This window comes from Microtus ochrogaster, chromosome 19 (assembly GCF_000317375.1).
Source record: "Microtus ochrogaster isolate Prairie Vole_2 chromosome 19, MicOch1.0, whole genome shotgun sequence".
Lineage (NCBI taxonomy): Eukaryota > Metazoa > Chordata > Mammalia > Rodentia > Cricetidae > Microtus > Microtus ochrogaster.
Window position 1 is genome coordinate 4,393,653 of NC_022021.1, and position 21,080 is coordinate 4,414,732.

Here is a 21,080-nt window from a genome sequence, read left to right on the forward strand (position 1 = left end):
TTTCCTTGCCATCTCCAGGAACCTGGCAAAATGAAATATTTACCAAGTAAAACTTAGACAAAGCATGCCATTTCCTGGCAGTGATGGGGAGAAGCTCACAGAAGCCCTACGTAGCTCTGTTTCCACATCTCATGGCAGTATGAGGTCAGACACTTAACTGAGGTCTGGGGAAATTCTTTGCTCTCATCAGTGTAATAGGAAAGAAGCCGATTTGATACACTGGCTGTGCTTTTAATTGCACCAAAGCTCTACAAATATTCTCATCACATTGCCCTGATTCCTGCAACAGGCTGGGCAGACAAACAAACATGCTTATTAGAGTTTTCCTTTGTAGGCTAAACTTTAGGAGGCATGGCCATGGTAGTTCCTGGGGAGAATGAGTCTTAGCTCCTTGACCCCACCTATGCTCTTGGGGTGGGGCAGGACACACCCAACGTAGCCGGTCGTCACTTTTTCCATTCTAGAAGGGAAACTGCAGCATCACTGCTGTGAGGGCTGAGTTCTGGCTCTAGTTACATCCTTCCATTCTTTAACATCAAGTAAACAGTGTTCACCAGGCTGATGCGGCTTTAAGGCTACCGAGAGCAGCAGCATTGCTGGAATCCATGTGGTTCTCTGACCCACAAGCAAGATCACCACTTATGTCTACAACTTAAACCGTTTCAGTGTGTCTGAGCCACCTGCTTCCTCGAGGAACGCTGAGTTCTGGGAAAGATTTGGGAGCAACTGTACGCCTGTTGCACTAAGATAGTAGATGGGCAACATGACTGTACCTTTCCATCTTTGGGTTAAAATAATTCCTCACGTGAGTATTTGGCTGGCTCTGCAGCAGCCTTTAAACACACAGGGTAGACATGTCTAATTTATAGATGGTGTTCAGTTCTTTTTCTTCTGCTTCCACCAATAGGCAAACAAGAGGGAATAAAAGACCCCAATTTTGTCACAGTGCTTACGGAGTAGCTACCAGGCATGACCGGGTTTCTTTTTGATCACTCTGACTGTCCATCTGACTGTCCTCCTCCCTCTAGCCTACGTCTAAGGACTTAAATACCTGGAAGTCATTGGTTCATTATGAGATGGCTGTAGTCCCATTAAACATGTCTACAAACGTCAAAGGGCAGAGCTAACAAGATCAAGAAACAGAGATCCTGTCTCTGATGACTGGGGGAAATCAAGTCCTAAAGGAAATCCCTGTTTTGTACCACAGAACTGTATTTTTCTACCTCCTGACACTTCCTGTTAAAGCTTGAATGTGGCTCATGGTTTAAGAGATTGCCCCAGAGTACTGGCTGGGAAGTAGTGGAGTATGGAAGGAATTACATCACTGGGACACTGACGTCAGAGGGTTGATGTTGACCTCCTGCAGAGAGTTTGCATTCACAATAGTGGGTTACTATAAAAAGAGCAAGTCTGGCTCCTCCCTGGACTTCAACTTACTGTCCTACCCTGGCATCTCTTCTTCATGCGGTCATTTCTTCCCTGCTTCTCTGTCATGTTGTGACATGGCTAAAGGAGCCCTTGCCAGATGCTGAACAAATGGAGCTACATTTTTGGAGCCTCTTCAACTCCAAGCTAAACAAATTTCTTTATTCTATTAAGTAGCTAGATTGGTATTTTCTTATAGCAATGGAAAATGAACTAATGAATTAATGCATCTCCCTACTCCATGCTCAGCTCAGGCTCAAACACAAGGCTCTTTTTATAACCTTCAGAGCCCCTGATGATCTGTCCCTGGTCACTTTTCTTGATTCTCTTCCCCTGATTCTGTTTAGCTACCCACCTTCCCTGCCTTTCTCCACCAAGGGCCCTCGTTCTTGTGTGCTGTTCTCTGTGTCTGAGCCCCTGGGTAATGCATGACTTACATCCTGGCCATAGTCAGCACTTATTCAAGCTTCATCTTCCAATCACCATTCCTTGGACCACTTGTCCTAGAATACCTTCCACACTGGGTAGGCCGAATCATCCCATTGTGCAGCCATTAGCTATGTGTAGTTGTTGTGACTCAAAGTGTTCCTTTCCTGTTTGGAGAACACCAGTATAAGACATCAGCATGAACTTCTCTGAGTCTTGTTTTTGATTTCTAGCACTCACTGCTGCATCAAAGTGTGTTCCTTTGTCTCATTGTGACGATGGAGGATGTAAGGCTATACAACCAGGGACTTAGTGTCTTATTTAGTCTCTTATTTTGAGCTCCTAAAATAATGTTTGGTATATCACAGACTCTTAATAAACATTGAGTGAATGATCTTTAATCCCCGGGGAAAGAAGCAAGAGTCACGGCAGGGGGTCTGCTGCTCTTCCCCACCCCAGCACCATGTCTTCCAGGCCAGGTTTCCTGGAAGGAACTCGGCTCCTGGCTTTGCCCACTGAGCTCCTCTCTCATGATTCCCAAGTCCCGGTGGAAGAGGCACATTCACAGATGGCCCTTTTCAAGTCTGGCAGTTGCTCAACGCTGGGGAACCATCTACCAGAATGTCATTGGTCAATTAGTGGAAGTGAGTGACTGCCTCTCTGCTATTAAAGAGTAGGAATTACATGTGTCGGGTTTTTTTTTTCTTTCAGCTGAGTGTTCTTCGTAATGGGATTATTTGGATTTTCCTGGGGCATCTGGTCTGCCAAAGGGTTATAGGATGACTAGTAGAGACTTGAGGGCAGAATCTAGGAGTACTGAACTCTTTCCAGGATCAAGAGAAGACACCTGGGTCTGCTTACCTTTTCCTCCTGCAGAGCAGAGTTTATAAACATGGTGTCAATGTTTTAAATACATTTATGCGTGCATGTATTTTTGTATTAAATAATTGTCACAATAAGAAACTATATCAACTTCACTGAGTAGCATTAAGGAAGGCTTGGATAACATATTTATCCTGTATTGGGTGAGATGTCTATTATTAGACTTTTTAATTCTGGAATTAATCTGTAAATTTAGTACAGTATTAATAGAAATTTCTTTGAAAAACAATGGCCAAGCAATTCTAAGTTTCGCTGGAAAAGAAAGAAGATTAAAATAATAAAAAATATAGATGAAAAGGATGTGTCATGAAGGGAACATGCATTGGTATAAAATATAGAAAGGAGATAAAAAGTCAAACTATTAAAGCTAAAAACAGATGACCAGGACAAAAGTCTTAAGAGGCATTGATTGATACATGTAAGAACCTCATTTCTTGTCTGAGGGATATTTTAATACTGTTTCTGAAATATTTGGTAGCTAGTTGTACCTCATACAATATACAAAACAAGTTACAGAAATAAATGTTGAACAATTAAATTAAACTAATTCTCCTATAGATGCATACTTTAGAAGTTCAACAGGGCCTTAATAGATTTGCCTACTGGGTGGGAAATATGAACAAAGAACCTAAAGTAGATTATATAAAAATGATTTAAAAGCTTAGCTAGTCATGGCAAAAACATACACCATAGATAAGACCATCTTAGAAAAATACTTATAGTGCACCAAAAGCTTCTGTCTCTCATAAAACTCAATAAGCAAAAGACTGTTAGTGTCTTGTGTCTGCCTTCCAAATGGCTGCAAACTGAGTGAGTTGAAATTTCTCTTCTCTCTGTTATAGAGGCTAGAAGCCCAACATGGTGGTGTTAGCTGAGTCACAGTTTCTCCAACAGTGACCCTTCATTGTCCTCTGGGGTGGGTGGATCTAGGACTCCTCAGCTTCTGGCTGTTGCCGGAATAACTACAGCTTCCCTTCCATGTCTTTTCTGGCCTTTATTACAAGGACAGTTGTCGGTGGATCTACAGTGTAACCTCATAGTCCAGGCGGACTTCATCTCAATATGTTAACCCAATCACCTATTTTACAGCTATGATACCCTTCATAGATTCTGGTGGCTAGAGCGCCGACATGCCTTTCTGGAGGTGACCACCAACCTGCTGTCAGCCCAAAACGGGAATGACACAGGATGAAGATTTTCATGAGAAATGTTCGTTTTTACCAGCAGTCAGATGCAACTTAAAACAACAAAACATGTTTTTCATTTATCTCAATGCCAATTTCTGTATAGGGGAGAACACAGAAAAACAGAGAACCTTTTTAATCTTCCTGGATTCAGTGGTTTTTTAAATTGCCAAAATTAGGTTTTCCTTTTAACCTCAGGAATTCCCAGTACACACTGCTAAAATTAAAATAATAAAAACAGCCTAATTGCCCAATGGCAGGAGACAGGTCAGGTGAATTATAGCCCAATGCAAATTAAAATGGTAAAATAATATTTAAAAGCTAGAAAAAAATTTCAATATCAAAGCAGGTTATGGAAATAGCCACCTCTGGACCAAGATGATGGACTGAATGCATTTCCAGTTCCCTCTCCCCTACCCTATAGCCTCGTCCATGCCCTGGTTAATATTTCAAAACACCATTTAAATAATAAATGGCTGATCCCAAAATGTCAAAGAAATCCTCAGGGGATAGAAAAGAAAAAGAGAGGACAAAGATAGCATGAGGACTGAGGCCGTGTCACAAGTTATGACTCGTGTGTGGTTAGCATGCAAGCCAGGAGTTGGAAACACACTGTCCACCCCTAACTGGGAGAAAGGACAGCCTACAGCTGTCTGTCATAGACAGTGGTTAGAAAATGTCACCCAGGCAAGATGGAAAGCCCCAGAATCCAGCATCTGTGCACAACTGGAAATCCAGCACTACTGAGAGCAAAGGACAAGCAAACTAGTTCAGCTGTTTGTCACCCTTTGGGGCTGTAGCAGAGGCAATCACAAAGTCCTATAAGAAAAACAGAAAACACATAGGCAGGCTCACAGGGCCACGTCCTGACCTGACAGGAATCTGTAAGAGTGAGTCTGTGTTGCTGTTTTTTTTTGTTTGTTTGTTTGTTTTCGGACTTACTTTCACTCCAGAGCTTACTAATGATAAATAAGATTTCGTCTGTGTGATTATATCTATTGATCAAATACTAGAAACTAAACTTGAGAATGACATCACTGCTCTGATGATCCTTGTGCTCTGCAAGGCCACGCCCCATTAGCAACAGGGGCAGCGACATTACTACTTACAGGGCAGCCCCTGCAGAAGGTCACTATCCATCATGGCTTTTGAGAATGAAGCCAAGCAACAGCTTTCTGCTGTTACAGAACCTCGCAGTGTCCTTGAATAATCTTGGGGATTTCCTGGGGATCCCCAGGTCTGAGAACTACTACTCTCAAAGTTGTGCTGACAGCCAAAACTCAGTCCACATTGGGATGAAGTCTTGTGTGGCTTGAGATAGCCACTGAGCAAACAAGTAGGGGATTTCACAGTGGAAGAGTTCTAGGTGTTAGAGGGATCTGAGCAGGATTTCAAACGTGTGTGCTCAGTGTGATCCGACCAGCTCCGTGCTCCTGCTCGGTGCTCCTGCCTCCACACAGTCAAATGCTGGAAACAGAACTGCTGCTGATTGTTAAGAATCTGGATTGTCGAAATATACCTCTCTGTCTGTCTCTGTCTCTCTCTGTCTCACTCTCGTGTGTGTGATTCTGAATTTCCAAATTATTTTCCTAGGATATCTGCTATGAGGTAATATTTTCTTTAAAAAGGACTTGAAATGGGGGGGGGTGTATTAAAGAAGAGTTTTTTTTGGGGGGGGGACAGAATAAAAAGTGAATATGATCAAAACACAAAATATAAAAATTTCAAAGACTTAATAAAATACATTTAAAATTCTTTTCTCCAGTATTTTTATTGTGATAACGTCAGCATGGCATAAAATTTTCATTTAATCATCTGTAGCTACACACTCACACTCTTCCACAACTGCCATCATGCTCCTTCTTCATAACCCTTTATCTTGTAAAAACTGAAACACTTTATGCTTTCAATAACAGCTCTCTATTCCTCCGTTCTCCCTGCCTTGGGGAGCTGAGTCCTTTCATAGTAAGTCTCTCTGCACAACCCCTTTATGCCAGGCATTTGCAGAAAGTCTAGATGATGCCCAGGCTACTGGGTGGTGCTGTCTTTTACCAAAGATTCATTTCCACCACACGCTCACAGTTTGGCTAAAAGGTAGTTGATAGGGTACTTCACAGGGTGAGCTCTGGAGTGGGCCTGCTCAATTTGATATTTTTCTCTCTTGAGACAAAGGCTTGCTGTGTAACCCATTCTGGCCTGACACTCACTGTGGAGAGAATAGATTGCTGCTATTATGGGTACCAGTATGCAGTGAGAGTACGGTGTTTTTAAATCTATGGGAAGGCACGTATGAGAAAGATGCACTGTCAAGCATCTGGAAGACATGTGCAAGTTTTAGAGAGGAGGAACATCCCAGGAACTGGTTATGGTAGAGATAATGAGGGAAATGCTGAAGGTGGGGGCTTTGTGGAGAAACAGAAATGTGTGTGTGTGTGTGTGTGTGCGTGTGCATGTCTATGTGTGTGCGGGGGAGTGTATGTGAGTACGTGTGCGTATGTATGTGTGTTTGTGTGTGTTCACGCATGTGGGCTGTGTGCTGTGGGAGCTTGTGTGAAACAGCTTTAAAACACTATGTGACATTACTAGATATCCACTATTTTGTGAACTGCCAAAAGCAAAACACACACTCAGCATCCACACGCCATGCTTGTCAGAATAATTCTCATCCATATGTAGAGGTTACCCCTTCTCTATTTGTGCAAAATGTGTGTATCATTGAATATATCAGATGTCGTTTGATATAAAGTTATTTGTTTTAAATATCGCCTTTAAAGATACAGGATCAATCAGCTGTGGGTTCTCTGGCTCAACGTGATGATCAGGGCATTTACACAAAACCTGACAACTGGGGCTCTTCCTCGGTGTCAGAGTGTTTGCAGAGATCCCCAGTAACCGCCAATAGAAGAAATACTATGGCATACTCACTGCGCCTCCCCACACTCTTATTGCTCCTCCACTGTGCTCCAGCTTCCCTCTGCGCCTCTGTTTCCATCAGCCAGCACCTGCTGCTGTCTTCCAGAGAACTGCATCCGAGGTGCTGGATCTGCTTTCCCTCTGTGCAGAGAGCTGTGAGCACCTGCATTTCAGGGTCGTGACAGGTGTGGAGGTGTGAAAGGGTAGAACCTTGTGCTTGGGTAGGGAATGGCCTCAGGCGTTACTTCTGTCTGAGTAAGATAGGATGTCATTATGCATATTTTGGAGATGGTGGGAGTCTGGAGGCTTTGCCGAATCTCCCGCCCTCTTGATCACTACACCTATCTAACATCACCATTTTGTCTTTGGAAAGAGAGCCACCGTATTGTGATTGTTTCCGTGAACAAATCAGACTGCACTTGAGAACCGCTATCCATTGAAAGCTATCCTTGATGAAAAGATGTCATCAACAACTCCAGCTCCTTTCCTCTTAGAGCCCACAGTGTAGTTTGGAGACGAGGTGGTGAAGCAATGTTAGTACAGGGAGGAAAAGAATAGAATCCAGGCTGGAGCACTTACCCCCAATGGGAGCACCGGATGAGGTGAGGGCACAAACCTTGGGCTCAGACCCAGCTGAGAGCAAGCCCCAGCTGCTCTGACAAGCCCTGTGGTCCTCGACTTGCTCATCCCTTTCTGCTTTGGTATTTGCATCTGAAAGATGGAGGCCATAATGTTTATTTTATCGGATTGAAAGAGTTTGTAAAAAAATATAAGGGGGAACATAAAATGCTAATACAAACCTGGTATAGTATGCACTAAACCAACTGAATTTGTTTTGGTTTTCTTTTTTCTTTTTCTTTTCATTTGTATATTTGCAGTGAGTGAGTGTGTGTGTGTGTGTGTGTGTGTGTGTGTGTGTATGTGAGTGTGTGTGTGCATGTGCGTGTGCTCACAGGCAAATGTACACCTGTACATGAGGGAGCCTGAAGTTGATGTTGGGAGTCTTCCTTGATGAGCCATCCACGTTCTTCTTTGAGGCAGGATCTCTTAATCAAATCCAGAGCTGACCAGTATGACTCATTTGTCTAGCCAGCATTATCTAGTGTTCTCTTTCCTCCACCTTTGTAGACTGGAGTTGCAGGCATGCCGCCACCCAGCACTTTCATGAGTTCTATAGATCTCACGGAAGTCCTTTGCTCATGCAGAAAATGCATTAACTGCTGAGCCATCTTCCTAATCCATTGGTTTTTCAATGAATTTTAATTTTCAGCTGAAGCAAGCAGAGCCTGGTGCACAGTATGTATTATACTGTGTAATCCATGTAGAAATAAAGGATCACTCTCTGCAAACGTGAATGATCTTTTAAGATGGCTGTGAGCCTTGCTTTCAGCCACACCTGGTGAGTAAACTTCACTCTGAGAACTACTGCTTGCAACCCAAGTGTGGTTTTTGTATTAGTTAGCGTGACATCACTGCAAGTATCTAAGAGGATTTGGAAGGAAGGATTTCTTTTAGGGGCACTCCAGATGTTGTACTCTGTGGTCAGCTCACCCTGTTGTCTGTGAGTCTGCGATCAGACACAGAGAGCAGCATGGCACCAGTGTGTGGTAGGGCAGGGAAGTAGATAGCAAGAAGGAAAGGAGGACCCTGGCACAAGGCTGCCCACAAGCAAGCAGTGACTACGTCTCCCAGATAGGACCTGCTTGGGAAAGAAGCATCACTTCTAACATGCCATCAATTACGTATCCACCATCGAATGTTTGCATTCGAGGAGAGCAGAGATAAACCTGGAGGACTTTCAGGTGGATCTGTGAAGGCCCATCGCCCGGGCTTTCCTGTTCCTCTCGGGCTGGGGTGAGCTCTGAAAGGGAAGACCCCCACAAACAAAATGCGTGTTCTAATTCTGTGATTCCACATAAAATCACTTGATTAGCTGTCAGCTTCCTACAGACACAGCTGCAGTAGGAAGGGAGACTCCATGTGAAGTATCTTTGGGAGACTTTTGTGGACATCAGGTGTGGGGGCAGGGAAAATGCATCGTAACAGGTGGCATGGCATGAAAACTGACCAATGAGCTGTTCAGGGCACAGAATGAGAGACAGGACTTCTTCTAGTCCCCGTCCAGCTGCGCCTTCACTGTGTATAGATGCATGTCTTGTGAGTCCGTACATGTCTGTGTGTCTGTGAATCAGGATATAACCTTACAGGTTTTTAAAAACAAGGCCAGCTGGACTGTGACTGAAAAAGCATGGGATAAAACCGGACTCTCTGAACATGGCAAACAATGAGGGCTGATGAGAAGCCAAGGACAATGGCACGGGGTTTTGATCCTACTTCATGTTCTGGCTTTGTGGGAGCCTAGTCAGTTTGGTTGTTCACCTTCCTAGACATGGATGGAGGGGGTAGGACCTTGGACTTTCCACAGGGCAGGGAACCCTGACTGCTCTTTGGACTGGAGAGGGAGGGGGAGAGGAGTGGGGGGAGGGAGAGAAGGGTGGGAGGAGGGGGAGGGAAATGGGAGGCTGGGAGGAGGAGGAAACTTTTTTTTCTTTTCTTTTTCTCAATAAAAAATTAAAAGAAAAATATTTTTAAATTCTTGAAGAATTTCTTACAGTGTGTTTTGATCATAATTATTCCCTTCCATCAACTCCCCCCAGACTCACCCCTACCTCCTCACCCACCCAACTTTGTGCCCTTCCCTTTTAAAAAAACTCATCAAATCTGTGTCCAGTGTGTGCTGGCCAAATACTCGGGTGTAGGGCTTGTCTTGAAACATGGCTGTCCCATCGGAGATCATAATTGTAACTGAGACTGACCCTGCTCCTCCCAGTAGCTATTAATCACTAGTAGTTCCTTAGCTAGGAACAGGACTTTCTGCCCACCTCCCCTCCACATCCCCACCCCCATCTCCATGCTGAGATGTTTTTCTAGCTCCAGCTTGCCCAGGTTTCCGGGTTTTATGCATGTTGTCGCAACAACTGTGACTTCGTTTGTGGAGCATCCTGCTCTCTCCGGGATAAAATTTTCTTATTGTCATCCACCACCTCCGGCTCTTCAAGCTTCCTTGATGATCTCTGAGTCTTGGGGAAGCCTTTTGAGACGCATTGTTTGTGTTTTAAAAGGTGGAAGGGAGTTAGCTTCGTTCTCAGTAGAATACCTGAGCAACGTTACCCTACAAGCAAAGTTCTTTAAAATAAAAACTACAGTAGCAACCTTGGCTAACTACTCCAGGTGTGGTTTGCACTTGAGCAAAGAAACGGCATGGTGTGCTCACGTGCGTGTGCTAGCAAAGCAAGAAAAGTGCATTCTGTGTCTTTCTGTGTCTGTCTGCTGCAGCTTGGAGTAGTGAAAAGGGGCCAAGAGCTGAGTGATGGAAAAGGAAAGGAAAGGAATAATGAGTATCTCTCCTGGTTCTTCCCATACAGATCTCTTTGGAACCACGGGTGAGTGATGCCGTTAGAGCTGAGCTGCTGAACACTCGTGGACACTCCCCTGCTGCACGTTGGCCATCAGCTGAGACAACATGGAAGATTCCTACAAGGATAGGACCTCACTGATGAAGGGTGCCAAGGACATTGCCAAGGAGGTGAAGAAGCAAACAGTGAAGAAGGTGAGCCAGGCAGTGGACCGGGCCCAGGATGAATACACCCAGCGGTCCTACAGTCGGTTCCAAGATGAAGAGGATGACGATGACTACTACCCGCCCGGAGAAACCTACAGCGGGGAGGCCAACGATGACGAGGGCTCCAGTGAGGCCACGGAGGGTCATGATGAAGAGGATGAGATCTATGAAGGGGAGTACCAGGGCATCCCCAGCACGAACCAGGGGAAGGACAGCATAGTGTCCGTGGGACAGCCCAAACGAGATGAGTACAAGGACCGCCGAGAGCTGGAGTCAGAGCGGAGAGCTGACGAGGAAGAGCTGGCCCAGCAGTATGAGCTGATAATCCAGGAGTGTGGCCATGGTCGTTTCCAGTGGGCCCTTTTCTTTGTCCTGGGCATGGCTCTCATGGCGGATGGTGTGGAGGTGTTTGTGGTGGGCTTCGTGCTACCCAGTGCAGAGACAGACCTCTGCATACCGAATTCAGGATCCGGATGGCTAGGTGAGTGTTTTATGTCAGCGAGACAGCTCTGAAATCGCTTTTAATTATGGAGCCCAGAGTAAATAACACTCATCTAGAGAACTGCATTTTTTAAATGAGAACTCTTATAAGTACAAAAAAAAAAATAGAAAAATTATGTCATGAGCGCCTGTACAGAATTTTACCTGGGTTCTGTAGGTAACTTTTCTGACGGTTTCTTCATGTTTTATATATTCATCAATACAGCCAATTTGTGAGCATTTTAAAGTAAGTTAGAGAAATGTATTTCAAGCTACTCTAGCAGAAGTCATGAGCCATTTGATGAGAAGGGTGTCACTAATTGGTATGTAACTGTTATAAAGTCTACACATGCACATAGCTCTGACATGATTAGCGACACAACCTTGTAGGTCACCATTGTGGATGCAGCCTTTCCTTTACCAGCACATCAGTGTATATTACATGGGTACATAGCAGTAGAGACCTGCATTGCTGGCTCCTTTACTGATGCCTAAGGTAAGGCTGGGGATGGAGTTCAGCGGTAGAGTGCTTGCCAAGCATGTGAAGAACCCTGGTTTCCATCCCCAGTATCTTTATAGAAAACTCACTTGATAATTTTCTAAATAGAGGTTGATTCTATGAAACCTGTGACTGTTGATTTCAGATATTACATCTAATACCATCACTTAGTGTCAGAACACTGATACATTTTTTTCCTATGATCTATGAGAGTATTTGCTTGTTTTTTTCCTAATTAGCTTTCTACATAGAATTTTCTATAGATGATTTTGAAATTGTTTTTGGGGTTTGTATCTTCATTTCTAAACTGGACAAACTTCATTCTCTAATATAATTTTAAAATTGACTTCAAATGTTATTAGTCATTCAATTTTATGTGTTGAAATATGACTTCTGTAAGGTATCTATCTAGGCAACAGACTTGGTTTTTATATTCAGTTCACCATACACAGAAGGATCTTTTGTGGAGAGGTTCATTCTCTTGCGGTAAACTGGAGGAGCAGACATACACGTTTTTTGGTTTGTTTGTTTGCTTTTTTCGTTTTTGGTTTTTGGTTTTTGGTTTTTGGGTTTTTTTTTTTTTGTTTTTTTGGATTTTCAAGACAGAGTTTCTCCGTAACTTTTGGTTTTTGTCCTGGAACTAGCTCTTGTAGACCAGGTTGGCCTCGAACTCACAGAGATCCGCAAGCCTTTAATCCCAGCTCTTGGGAGACATACACAGTTTAAGGGCCCATGTCAACTACTTGATACACTAAGTCAGAAAGATTTTCAAACTCCTCTTAGAAATTCTGCCTCAGCACTGGAGAGAGGGCTCAACCATTAAGATTACTGGCTGTTCTTCCAGAGGTCCTGAGTTCAATTCCCAGTAACTACATGGTGGCTCACAACCATCTATAGTGGTATCTGATGCCCCTTTCTGATATAAAGTCATACATGTAGATAGAGCGTTCATATCTACACAAAATAAAGAAATCTTGAAAGAAAGAAAGAAAAGAAAGAAGGAAGAGAAAGAAAGAACAAAAGAAAGAAAGAAAATGAAAGTCTGTCTCAAAGAACATGCTTGAATAGATGAAAATCTTACGCAATCAGAATACTGCTGTCTATATTTCTAGGAGACTTCTATAAACAAAGCTTGAGAAATCGAGAACATAGTTGTTTCTTAGATAATGTCATGATCATTGATGCAAAGAAATGTGTGTGGCTAGATGAAATTTCCCAGCTTCCTCTCTGGCACCACAAGAGAAAGTCACAAAGGAGAGGATTGTTTAATTCCTTTAAAGAGTTTTATTCTTTAAATTAGCTCTTGTGTGTGTGTGTGTGTGTGTGTGTGTGTGTGTATTTATTTCCTCCTGTGTAAATGGATGCATTGGGTCCATGAGAGCAGACTGTGAAGGGTCATAGGTGGGAACTGGCGAATAACTTGTCTGTCTTTGCTGATAGACTCAAGTGTGTGTTCAGCCATCAAAAGGCAGACCTCACTGTGCTTCAGAGGAGAAAGCTTAGCTAGTCATCAAATTGATTTTTCTCAGCAGATCTCACATATCTGACACTGTGTTTTGATTTGCTGGTTTTCTTTTCCTTTGGTAGGCAGATGTATTAGTATGGGCCTAATTAGTCAGGAATTTTCAAGATTTGCCAAAGGATGTATCTATCAGTAGAATGTTTCAAGTTAAAGCCTAATAATTATATCCACATCGGTACTTAATCACTGAAGTGTTAAATTTGGAAGGAAACCTTGTTCAAGCTATAGCACCAGCTTTTATGTTAGCGTTATTGCAGGAAACCCCACACCAGACTTGCCCTTCTTCCTTTATCTCATGCACAACATTGCATAGGGTTCCCGTTTCAATCTGTCACAGAAGCCAGCACCGATGCTGACACACGTCTGCAGGTGTTACTGTCAAGTGTAGATAGCAAGGCAGAAGAAGAGATTCCTGGATTGTTTCATCTGTCTGTGAATGCTGCCCTTCAGTGACTTGCAACTGCGCCCTCAGAAGGACTTGTTTTCACACAAGGGTGTGAGTCCCTAGCGGAAGCTGGTTTTTATGGTTTCATGGCTCTATCTTCCAGACTTGCATTTCAATTATTTTGCCATTGTAATTTCGCTCATAATTGCGGTCTAACAGAGTCTCTTTAGACAAGCATTTAAATTGTTTTGCCATTTTCATTTCATCTGCTAATGGTTTTGTAATATCATTACCACGCTAAGTCATAGCAATGGGATCAAAACCAGAAATGAAAGATGCGTGACCCATGCTTGGTGGCACTTTGTGGATATGGATTTGCAAAATAAATTTTCATTTGCTATGAAGCATCATGTCAGTTTTCTCAAAGAAAACCAGATACAAAATATGACCCAGTTCATGTTTTAATTATTTATGGGGTTGATTCTCTTTTGTGTTTGCCCAAAGATCAACTTAGGGTAACTCAGGCGTACTGTGTGTACATTTGTCTGTGTGCACAGATAACATTGTTAATTGGACTGGAAGAAGGGAGTGTAAATATTTAATTATCTAATGAGTCATTTCTTGCAAGAGTAAATGTTGTCCTTTAAGGTAGTTCGCCCCCCGTTGCTAAAGTCAATTTATTGAACATTTATGGTATGCGAAACAGAGTGACACCACTGGGAATATAGGAGAAAAACAGAAAGGAAGACAAAGAGATAGGGAGAGGGAGAAGATTGATCTACCCTCAGAAACTAGAGTCTAGAAAGGAGAAACGGACATGTCTGCAGATTCTCAGGACAAGGAAGCAAGTGTCAGCAGCCAGGGAAACAAGGCACACTCCTTACAGGGCAGGATCCTGAGTAAAGTCATAGAGAGAAGATGGGCGCAGACAAGGCAAGCACACTCATTAGGGGCAGGATCCTGAGTAAAGTCTAAAGAGGAGATGGGCGCTAGGCCAGAGGCAGTCAGCAAGCACTAACTCATTGGTTTACCTGCAAGAGAGCACTTTGTCAACAAGGAAATGCAGAACGCAGCTTTTAGCAGGAAGGAAATTCCCATTTTATGCGGTCTCACTTTGGGGTCTTAAGGGAAGGTTGAAATGTCCTTGGGTTATTTCTCTATCTATCTCGGATGAAGTACCAAAGAGTTAGAAGCCATTGTGTTTAAGGTGACAGTGTCAGCGGCCTTCACCAGGGCGACAGTGGTTTGTTTCCTGAAAATAATGCTTAGTCTTATGGCAAAGACAGAGCCTTGGAGTCTGGAAATGAATTTGTTGGCTGCTGCAAATGGCTTTGTACAAACACAGACAACCGGATTACCGATTCCTTAAGGCGGCATTTAGGTACGTGACCACAGATGTTAGATTTTCTGCCGTTGGTTACAAGGCAGAGTCCTCTCAGATGCCAGTATCCTTCTTGTCCTCTGCTGAGGCTCAGAGGAAAAGCTCCTGAAGGTGTCCTCTGGGGCCTGGCTGGCTTCCTTCCCACCCGAAGGCTAGTGAGTAAGCACACTGTGTTCTAAAGCTGTAATGAGATGTGGTCATTCGAGCTGCAGCCTGGTCCCAGCTCCAGCCCAGTGCAGAACAGTACCTGCTGGCTGCTCTCTCCTCCCCTCCGCATCAGTGGGGAGGGCCTCGTACTCGTAGACTTCCTTCTTACATCCTAGTGGATCAGAGGACTCCGCATCTTTAGCTCTACGGCTCTCTTGTTTAGGGTTCCAAAATTAAGTATTCAGGAATCAAAACATTATTGTGGCCATGATAGATACAAAATTGTTGGAAAACTCAAGAACATCCTTGATAACTAATATTGAATATTTAATCATTAAGCATCCTGTTTGTGTTTCTTTTTTCTTTTTGAGGTAAACTGTAACTATAATCCTTAAATCTCACACCCAGTGATAATTTTGAGGACATGAGTTTTAAAAAGCATAACTGGGGAAAATACAGGCTACTGGGGAAAGGAAAGGAGTAAAACGTGTTAAGAAAAATGGAAACACCCTCCTCCCAAGATTCAGGAGACATCAGAGAAGACAGAGAGGAGAGAGTTTAAGAAATGGAAGATGGATGGCCAGGCGGTGGTGGCGCACGCCTTAATCCTAGCATTCAGGAGGCAGATGTAGCAACGTAAATAAATGCAGGCGGGATAGTAAAGAAATATATACAGCTTTAATGACGAAATAAACTTACAGAACCTAGGTTCCCGCGTAGCACAGAAAGCAGGAAAAGGGCAGAGCAACCTCCCAAGCGCCCGATTTATCTGTATACAATCGCTGAGGCAAACCCGCCCCCTAAGGGGCTGGCTTAACCCTACAGGCAGAGGCAGGAGTACCTCTATGAGTTCAAGGCCAGCCTGGTCTACAAGAGCTAGTTCCAGGACAGGCTCCAAAGCTACAGAGAAACCCTGCCTTGAAAAATCAAATAAATAAATAAATAAATAGAAATGGAAGATGGGAAAGAGTATCATGGGATGCCACCATTCAGAGATTTCATGGCTGTTGCAAATCATGAACACATAGCAGCTATGGATGCCTACACAAGATCAGGCCCTTCATACTTCCATCAAGAATAGAGGAGGTGCCCTTGAGGCCACACCTCTTCTGGAGGCAATGTTGACTGCTAAGGTTTGCTAGAGGTGGGAGAAACCAGAGGGAAGCTACTATGGAAGAAAAGGAGGTTCATGGAGAAAGAAAGGGAGAGAAAAGAAGGAAAAGAGGGCTAATAGAGTCACTAGATATTGTGTATGTGTATGAGACTGTCAGAAATTTAAGATTAAAAATATATTAGGTGTATATGGGAGAGGGTTATGTGTGTATGGATGGGAGATACCTGTGAGTGCAGTGCCCAGAGAGTCCAGAAGAGGGCGTCAGACTCCCTGGAGCTGAAGTTAACAGATGCTTGTGAGACAGCCTCTGTGGGTGCTAGGAATGGAACTTGGGTCCTTTAGAAAAGCAGCCAGTGCTCTCAACCACTGAGCCATCTCTCTAGCCCCCAAAAGTAATTTTTTAAAAATAGAAGTAACAAGGACATTTAATTCAATAGGCATTAATTGAGCCCCACCGTGAGCGAGGTGCCTGGCAAGGTACTTTGGGGAGTATTTTATGGAGCATTTTCTGATCTTTTCCATTTGGGAGTTTTTTCCCCACAGTGTAACTTGAAATGAGGTGAGTTTTAGTACAGCCTTCTCCATCTGACAGCGAGCACAGTGCTGCAGTCTCTCGGGGCACAGACTCACCAGGCTGGCTCTGAGAGCGTATGGAAACTTATCCAGGATGGAAGATTTGAGCAGGTATTTGGAGGATAATAAAGAACGAACTGGGCAGTTGAAAAGAGTGGAATCCTGGGGAAATGCTGTAGCTGTCAAAGGGTATGGACGCTGTGAGGCATTTGCTGGGAGCGTGGTTTGGCTGAGGTCCGGTGGCAGTTTGGAGCTGACTGAGGTCAAGCTCTAGGCAGACTGTGAAAGACCTTAAAGTCAAGGAAGTGGGATTGATTTTATCCTAGACCAGTGTTTGGGGAAGTCGCTCTGGCAGCAGTATGAGAAGTGAAAGAGATGGGAGACGTAAAAAGTCAGACAGACTTGGAAAAATCTACTTTATTGAAGTATAATGGTTCACAATTGTAGATTGAACCGTTCCGTTCCTCAGTAGCTATATCTTCATGTCAGGAGTAAAGACTACTAGATTTTACTGGAAGTATTAAATGAGAAAAATCTAAATATAACTGTTATCAAAGCCTCAAATATATCACAAATGCTGCTAAGTGTTGACCATGACGGTCATTTCTGCAAGCGTGAAGGTCACTCTGGAGGTTAATGCAACAGCTTGTGCCAAACACATGACAGCATAAAAACCTGAGTTAATTAGCTGTGTGAAAGACAGGTTGGAATTGGGAGAGAAATGCAAATATTTGAAGTAGGGGATGGTAGATGTGAGGCGGGAGATGGCAGGTGGAGGTGACAGAGGAGGTTAGGTCGCTGTGAAGGTGTCGCTCTGTGAGATCGGAGAGAGGCCAGGGCCAGAATGGCAGAGGGGGGTTCTGGAAAAGCAAGCTGAAGCACACAGATCAAGGCTAAGCAGGAGGGTGAAGAGGACCAGTGGGGGGGGGTGGAGAACTTAGAGTTGGGGAGATGTGGGCTCTGAAATAGGTAACAGCCAGAGGGACAGGGCGCTTCCATGCCTCACCGTGGTTCTCTTCAAGTTAAATCCTCTCTAATTAAATAATTACACAAAAAAATCTCTTTCATTCAGAGCCAGTGGACATTTCTAACATTTGAACTGTACAATCCACAGAAGTTTAGGTGCCATGGAGGCTTCTTTGGAGATGGGGGTCAGGGTTAAGAGGATTGGGATGGCCTCTCCCTCTCTGGCATTTCTCTGATTCTTTATCAGAGTAAATTCATATTCATCTCCAACGTAACTCAGTTTGTGTAAATAATGATCCATAATAGACATGTAAGGTGTGTGTGTGTGTGTGTGTGTGTGTGTGTGTGAGAGAGAGAGAGAGAGAGAGAGAGAGAGAGAGAGAGAGAGAGAGAGAAGGTTTATTGAACTCAGGTCTTGTGTATGTTAGGTAATTGCTCTATCATGGAGCTATATGCCCAATCCTTTTATGATTTTTTTTTTAATTTTGAGGCAGGATCTTACTAAGTTTGAGGCTGCTCTTGGGCTCCCTATATTGTCTGAACAGGCTGCAAGCTTTCCATCATTCTGCCTCAGCCTCCTGGGCTCCTGAGATTACAGACTTGGGTCCCCAAGTCCACCTTACTTTAAATACCCTATCCAGGCTTTAGCTGACTTTAGCTGCCACAGTGGTGCTGAAAAAGGCTTAGTGTATCATCAGGCAGCTATGATGGACCATTATGTGCAGATCAAGCCAAGGCATGAAATTCTGTTCATTTTATTTTGGGGAACCATGGTGTTTCCCAGATGTTGGTACCTTAGTGAGTTAGGCAAACCAATTACCTTGAGGGGGAGTTAGGAACATGGAAGGTTCTCTTTGGTTCCATGGTCTGTGCTGAATACCAGCTTAGGATGTGTATAGAGCACGTGTTCTCAATCCCAATTTCCCCTCAGTTCCCTAAAATTTTCACTTAAAAACCTCTTGGTTGGGTTAACCTTTGGAAGAATGCAAGACTCTCGTTCTTAGTGAAGCTATACCACCTGGGAATCTCAAGCTGTGAACTATGAATTGATCTTTTGTTTGTGAACTATCACATTGCAATCACACATCTCATCATTTTCTGTATTCTATTTTTTATATTCATAGGCATTATATCACAGCAAAAGTTGTAAATGAGAAAGTTGGTTGCCTTGTAGAGTTAGCCTGTAAGATCAGCCCCTGGTACAAAGCCATCTAAGGGAGGGAATGCAAGGCTAGGTTCATGTGTGCTGCTCCTACAGAAGCCTCCTTGCCCTGACCAATATTTATTTATATGAGGATCTCAACAAATATTCATTGAGTGCATGAGTGGCCATCTCTGAGAACTCTATCACTTTATGACCTCTTTGGAGGCTTGATGGACTTAAAATAAGATTCTATTTTCATTAAGTGGAACTCATTAGTAGAGACAACTTTCTAAAGACATAGTCACAAATATTAAATGCTGGCTGTTCTCTTCCAAAGCTGGCTTTAGTAGAGGTGGCCTGATGTCAGAGTTCATCATATCTGATTTCAGGGCAATCTGTACCTCTATGGAGAACAGCACACAGAAGGCATTCTTACCCACGTCTCTGAGCCCCGTGGCTAGCTTCTCTCATGCTAAGTCTGAGTCCCAAGCCAACCCGAGGGTATTAGAATTTACCCATCAGAAATGTGTTCATCATCATGCCATCACCGATACTGTCTTCTCAGCCATCCTGTTTTCCATTTTAGCTGACCATTTAGCATTCTGAATTTCTTTTCCCTCTTCCTTGGTGAGGTTATATATTTGAACCTTCTTCCTTACCATGTTGATATGTGTGTTTGTTTTCTCAGCATGGTTAGATTTGGGGGTGACTCCATTCGAATGTAGGTCACATCCTGGGTCACAGTTTACAGGGTCCCCTGCATTTCTTGGAAAAATATCCTACTTGAACTATATATTAATTTTTAAAAACTTCTATATTATTAGTAAGAGTTGATTCATTTATTGGCAAAAAATAAAGCTTGACCAAGAATACCAGACCAATAAAGTGTAATATTTATACCTATGAATAGAATTTTACCTGACATCTTATTTTGATCTTTAGTTGCTCTTAAAAGTGTTTAAATTCTAAATAATTTTAGATAAAGTAACTGCTTTTGCGAATTTAGTGTTTATTTTTAACATAGAAATGAGGTGCGGTTTTTTCATTTTGCTTGACACTCCACCCTCAACTCTATCAAATCGATATGCATTCCTGTGTCTTCTGCTGATGGTTAGAATATTCATCCAATAAAAAACATGCTGAGCATCTAGAATTCAGCAAGACTGATCAGACTCAGAAGGGGCAGTTGGAAATAAGGCAGGAAGTGCCCAGGAGACCTTATGCACAACTTTCAACCACTCTAGGTTCTACAGTTTGAGCTTTGATGACGGAATTTCTCTTCTTCTCTTGCTCCCTTGCTTGCCACTTGCAGGAAGAATGGTTTCCCCGAAGGCAGCCTAAACCTGACCTGAACCCCTACCTTGACTTCTTGGCATCCCTGCATATGTTCCCATATTCCACTGGGTACTAACAGATAGCACATTGGGGTTTTAACTGCCTTATTGGAGATTGCCATGTCTGATATTCTGAAAACAACCAGCTCTGCGTTCTTGAGATTTCCTTCCATCTTTTCATCTCTGTTTTCTGCTATTGGATCATGAGCAGAGCGCAGTGACTGCATATTGCACTTTGAGCCACTGTTAGCACAGTCCACTGTTGTTGTGTAGACTAGGTGTCTAAGCCAATAATAAAGAATGGTGCAGATTTCTCTCTTTTCCAAGTTTATTCCAAAGTTTTTTATTATTGGTATCTTGGGTAATGCTCTGAAATCTAGGATTGTTGATTTGCTCCCTGAGACTGTTCACTGTGTTTGGGGGACCACAACTGTGTCCTCTGGGTGACGGTCTCTTTGTCCTTCAGTGTCTTTGATGGAGCTGTGAATGCACCCTCTGGCTCTGTTTGGCCTCCTGAATATCACCTCAATTGTAATTGAATTTTAAAATTATCAGCTCATGAAATACACCTGTACACCTATACTAGCAACATTTTATTTGAATTCATTATTGCCAAACAAGAAAATAAGATGTAATAATCTATCGCCATTATAGTCCTGGGTCTTGTGTCCTCCAGTTCTTTTGCTTTCTCCTGAGGAGAAATGTTTCTGACATGAGAGAAGAGTTGGACCAAAGTAGCTTGCAAAACATCCATCCATCCAGAAGGTCTAAGTATCCAGCAAAACATCCATCCATCCGTCCAGAAGGCCTGATTCATTGTCATAGGACAGGACATAGACAGAAGCTTCAAGTCAAATCTTAGACATCTTGGACAGTTGATGCAAAGATTTTATAATGGAGAGTGGTAATGGTCATGCACCACTAGGAATGTCCTCCATCCCACAGTAGGTCCATTGGAATTCCTCCATCCAACAGTAGGTCCACTAGGATTCCTCCATCCCACAGTAGGTCCACTGGGATGTCCTCCATCCCACAGTAGGTCCACTGAGATGTCCTCCATCCCACAGTAGGTCCACTGAGATG

General features: G+C 43.3%; 1 protein-coding gene across 2 annotated transcripts in view; it reads left to right on the forward strand.

The window, feature by feature from the left end:
• The window catches only part of Sv2c (synaptic vesicle glycoprotein 2C), a 188,261-nt gene that overhangs the window by 33,928 nt on the left and 133,253 nt on the right, over nucleotides 1–21,080 (forward strand). For both annotated transcript variants that reach the window (XM_005356459.3, XM_026783699.1), the window contains exon 2: nucleotides 10,256–10,933. In XM_005356459.3, the coding sequence (XP_005356516.1) occupies nucleotides 10,354–10,933 (580 nt within the window). In that variant the 5' untranslated portion in view covers nucleotides 10,256–10,353. The remainder of the gene's footprint in view (nucleotides 1–10,255; nucleotides 10,934–21,080) is intronic.